General features: G+C 36.8%; 1 protein-coding gene across 1 annotated transcript; it reads right to left on the reverse strand.

Annotated features, from left to right (window-relative positions):
- Nucleotides 1-393: 393 nt before the first annotated feature.
- Nucleotides 394-5,065, reverse strand: bod1 (biorientation of chromosomes in cell division 1). The gene is made up of 4 exons (XM_067375665.1): nt 4,704-5,065; nt 3,422-3,546; nt 2,903-3,105; nt 394-805 (listed from the first exon to the last, which is right to left on the reverse strand). The coding sequence occupies exons 1-3, from the start codon at nt 4,839-4,841 to the stop codon at nt 2,904-2,906; spliced, it is 465 nt and encodes a 154-aa protein (XP_067231766.1). The 5' UTR covers nt 4,842-5,065; the 3' UTR covers nt 394-805; nt 2,903.
- Between the last annotated feature and the right edge of the window lie 221 nt (nt 5,066-5,286).

Consider the following 5,286-nt stretch of genomic DNA (forward strand, 5'->3'; position numbering starts at 1 on the left):
ACAGAAACAAGCTGGAGCGGCCGACCTTTGTCCCAAGCTGGGACATGACACCTCTCCAGAGGCTTTTCCATTACCAAAAAGCTCTTCTCTGGAAGTTCATGTCATGAGGAAGCTAGAGATTCAAATGCAGTCTCGCGGTGGACAAGCTTTTAGCCCCAAATGTTTTCAATCATGTAACACTGTGTCTGCACTCTGCATGGTACAGAACATGGTGAACCCTTGAGGTTACTCGCTCTAGTTAATGTCCAGATGGAATCATAAAAATGCTGGTGAAGCCCTCCTGTCAAAAATGCCACTGCTAAAAGGAGTCCAGGACTATGTCATTATGTAGCATGTTTCCCACAACAAACCGTAAACTTTTGCAATAATTCAAAGGTTTTACAATACCACAAATGATGCAACCAACTTGGCTTTTCTTAAAAAGTTATTTATTGTACAAACGTTGCTATGAGTCCCATTAGAATATTGCAAGAAAAAAAGGGAGAAGCATTTCACAAATCCAGCTGTGTAAAAAGGATCATTTGAGAAACATTTATCTTAATTTGGACAAATCAGTTTCAGTTGTTCTTTAGCGCTGAAGAGGTAATTTCAGTAAACTAAACCAGACAGCATGGGCTGAACAACTTGCTTTTATGTAACATGCTAAACACACACACATTGTGCAAAACAACCCACTCAAACCATTTAAATTAGAGTTCTATTCCACAAATTCCAGTGCTTAGCAAATGTTCATCCATTGTAGCCAGTCACGGAAGGACAACATTTGTTGATCTCCATGTGAAATAGCAAAAATGTATTCTTGTACCTGGAAAAACACCAAGTATTACATGTGCAGCAAAAACATACAAACATGTTCAATTTTTCAATATTAAGGGTGCACCAATTAATTTTTTTTATTCCACTAATATATGAGATGATACAATCTACTTAAAGGATTAGTTCACTTTCAAATGAAAATTTCCTGATAATTTACTCACCCCCATGTCATCCAAGATGTCTAAGTCTTTCTTTCTTCAGTCAAAAAGAAATTAAGGTTTTTGATGAAAACATTCCAGGATTATTCTCCATATAGTGGACTTCAATGGCCTCCAGATGGTTGAAGGTCAAAATTACAGTTTCAGTGCAGCTTCAAAGGGCTTTAAACGATACCAGACGAGGAATAAGGGTCTTATCTAGAGAAACCATTGCTCATTTTCTAAAATAAAATAAAATTTTATACATTTTAACCATAAATGCTCATCTTGAACTAGCTCTCTTCTTCTTCTCTATTTGAATTCCAGCAGTGTAGACACTGCTAAGTGTATTACTGCCCTCCACAGGTCAAAGTTTGAACTAAATTGTCATATACAATTTACTTGTCCAAGTATATAACAATTAGTTCAAACTTTGACCTGTGGAGACCCTTATTCCGCGTCTGGGATCGGGTAGAACTCTTTGAAGCTGCACTGAAACTGTAATTTTAACTTTCAACCGTTTGTGCTCCATTGAAGTCCACTATAAGGAGAATAATCCTGGAATGTTTTCATCAAAAACCTTAATTTCTTTTCGACTGAAGAAAGAAAGACATGGACATCTTGGATGACATGGGGTGAGTAAATTATCAGGAAATTTTCATTTGAAAGTGAACTAATCCTTTAACACTTAGCTACTCTAAAGGTAACTTTACACCGATGAGTCAAAACATTATGATCACCTGCCTAATATGCTGTTGGTCCTCCACATGCTGCCAAACAGCGCCAACTCGCCAAGGTATGAACTCTGAACTATGAGCCCTGAAGATGTCCTTTGCTTTCTGTCACCAAGACGTTAGCAGCAGATCCTTCAAGTCCTGTAGGTTGTGAGGTTGAGCCGCTGTGGATCTAACTTGTTTGGTCCAGCACATTCCACATGCTTGATTGGATTGAGATCTAGAGAATTTGTGGGCCAGGGCAACACCTTGAACTCTTGATCATGTTCCTCAATCCATTCCTGAACAATGTGTGCAGTGTGACAGGGTGCATTTTCCTGCTGAAAGAGGTCACTTCCACCAGGGAACATTCATGAAGGGGTGTACCTGGTCTGCAACAATATTTCGGTAGGTGGCACATGTCAAATTTATGTCCACATTAATGATCAGACCCAGGGTTTCTCAGAAAAACATTGCCCAGTGCATCACACTTTTTTCCCCATTTACAGTTTTCTGGACTCCATTTTAATGGTTAAATTAAATTTTAATAATCAAAAAGCATGTCTAAGTAATTGAAATCATGAAACGTGTTAAATTAGACATTTGTAGCCTAAAATTAGCTTTGCTCCAGAGACTTTCAGTGGGGTGTACTCATTTTTGCATCACCCTAATTTGATTAAAACTGAAAAATGTGTAATTTAAGTTATATTATTAACCTTACTTTCATGTTATGAGTTAAATAGATGATATATTTAAATTATTCTTGTCAACATTTTGGAAATTGTTTTTTTGTTCATTGAGATATTGTTTAAAATGTGACTTTTCAAAGGGGGTGTACTCATTTACACTGAGCACTGTAAGTGTTGGTTTGTGGTTTGTCCCTCCTTGGACACTGTTAGTAAATTCTCACCACTGTTGACTGAGAGAAACACACAAACCTTGTCATTTCAGAGATACTCAGTCGCATTGCCATTACAATTTGGCTCTTGTCGAAGTCTCTCAGATTTTTATTCCTGGCCATTTCTCCTGCATCCAACACACAGATTACAAGAACCAATGGTTTGCTTACCATCTAATCTACCCAGAGCTTAATATGTGGCTTTGTTAGGAGATGATCCAAAAAGATCGCCTCACCTGTGGCTGGTCATAATGTTTTGGCTCATCAGTGTATAGATTCAATTAATTTTCTTAGTAGATAATTATGTTGCAACATTTCTTAGCATAAATGTATTTTACCTCATTGTGTTTTGGCTGCAGTGTTGCTAGTCGTTTCCTGTTGTTCAGCCTCGAGGGCTGAATTTGATGTGCCCTCTTCTTTCTTCTCTGCAGCTAGGAAATCATGAATGGCGTCCTCAATGTGTGGCCTGAAGATATGATTCAGTTTAGGGTCCACCACCTGAGTAATGATTCGGTCTACCCCTGATTCCAACATCCCTGACCTGTGAGAATAAGCAAATGTTTTCAATAAAAAAGAAAGTGAATTAATATTTTATTTAATGCATTAGAGCTAGCTTTCCTTTGACATGACCTTTTAAAACATCACACTGCGCAAAAAAGGTATCCTATTTTAACAGGCCCTCTGGCATGGGAGAATTATTTGAAAAGTTAAATTACTACTAATTTTAAACACTAGTACATAGTGTATATAATGAAATACATTAAAACAAAACTTAGTTCATACTTACAGTACTGCATTGCACAATACAATAAAATATACAAACACACACAAAAAAAGTCCATTGAATTGATACATACTGAACTACGCTTTGTCTCAAGACATTCCTCACTTGGTTCTTGTTGATGGATGGATTCCATTCTTGAGTACTGAGATGAGTGGACACAAAGTTGTCCACCTTCTGACGCAGATTTTGATAAGCTGGCTGGAGAGAGAGACAAATTCATGTCAGTTTAAATGAGATAGATAGATAGATAGATAGATAGATAGATAGATAGATAGATAGATAGATAGATAGATAGATAGATAGATAGATAGATAGATAGATAGATAGATAGATAGATAGATAGATGGATGGATAGACAGACAGTCAGATAGATAGACAGACAGACAGACAGACAGACAAAAGTACAGACAGTCAGACAGACAAACAGATACATAGATAGATAGATAGATAGATAGATAGATAGATAGATAGATAGATAGATAGATAGATAGATAGATAGATAGATAGATAGATAGATAGATACAGACAGACACAGTCAGATAGATAGACAGACACAGACAGAAGTACAGACAAACAGACAGACAAACAAACAAACAGATAGATATATATATAGATAGATAGATACAGACAGACAGACAGACAGTCAGATAGATAGATAGATAGATAGATAGATAGATAGACAGTCAGACAGACAAACAGATAGATAGATAGATAGATAGATAGACAGACAGACAGACAGTCAGTCAGTCAGTCAGTCAGTCAGTCAGTCAGTCAGTCAGTCAGATAGATAGATAGATAGATAGATAGATAGATAGATAGATAGATAGATAGACAGACAGAAGTACAGACAGACAGACAGACAGACAGACAGACAGACAGACAGACAGACAGACAGACAGACAGACAGACAGACAGATAGATAGATAGATAGATAGATAGATAGATAGATAGATAGATAGATAGATAGATAGATAGATAGACAGACAGACAGACAGACAGACAGATAGATAGATAGATAGATAGATAGATAGATAGACAGACAGAAGTACAGACAGACGGATTGATAGACAGACAGACGGATTGATAGACAGACAGACGGATAGATAGATAGATAGATAGATAGATAGATAGATAGATAGATAGATAGATAGATAGACGACGTACAAAAAGACAAACAGATAGAGTTTCAAAACCTAGTGAGCTGCTTAAATGGACAGGTAAAATCATATCTAGACCCTTTAAGGGCGTGTTCGAGAGTTCAAAAGCGCACACGATGCCCAGTAATGCTGTCTATGAGAGCAGCTCCCCAGCTTTTCAGACATGGCCATGTTCAAATGTACATCAGTTTACACCACCTTAGTGTCCACGTCTGCCAGACAGTCTCGTCTGAACTCATCAAACAGGCCTCTGTTCTTCAGATGCTCCACTATGAGCGCGATGAGCCGCGGGTCTCCTGGAGGAGCACTGCCCAGATTACTGCTGCCCTCTGCCATTAATTATTATCTGCTAACAACTCACTTACACTAGCAGAACACAAACCACTCCCTCAAACTTACCGCGGATTAAAGAGAAATATATAATGCTTTAAATAATAAAGAAAACAACCCAACAACCTAAGTTCTTAGCTGACAACAAAAGTATGTAAATAAAGCGCTTCCTCGTCTTCTTCTGTATTGCTGTGTGTAGATGATTAACAACAGACATACCGCCACCTACCGGACACACCGAGAACAGCTCAGACCTGTGGCCTCTTTTATAATAATATAATATAATATAATATAATATAATATAATATAATATAATATAATATAATATAATATAATATAATATAATATAATATAATATAATATAATATAATATAATAGTTTAACTATCACCACCCATTTCATTTTCACATCATTAAATGTAAATAAAATTACAAATATAAACATACACAAA

This window comes from Chanodichthys erythropterus, chromosome 22 (genome assembly GCF_024489055.1).
Source record: "Chanodichthys erythropterus isolate Z2021 chromosome 22, ASM2448905v1, whole genome shotgun sequence".
NCBI lineage: Eukaryota > Metazoa > Chordata > Actinopteri > Cypriniformes > Xenocyprididae > Chanodichthys > Chanodichthys erythropterus.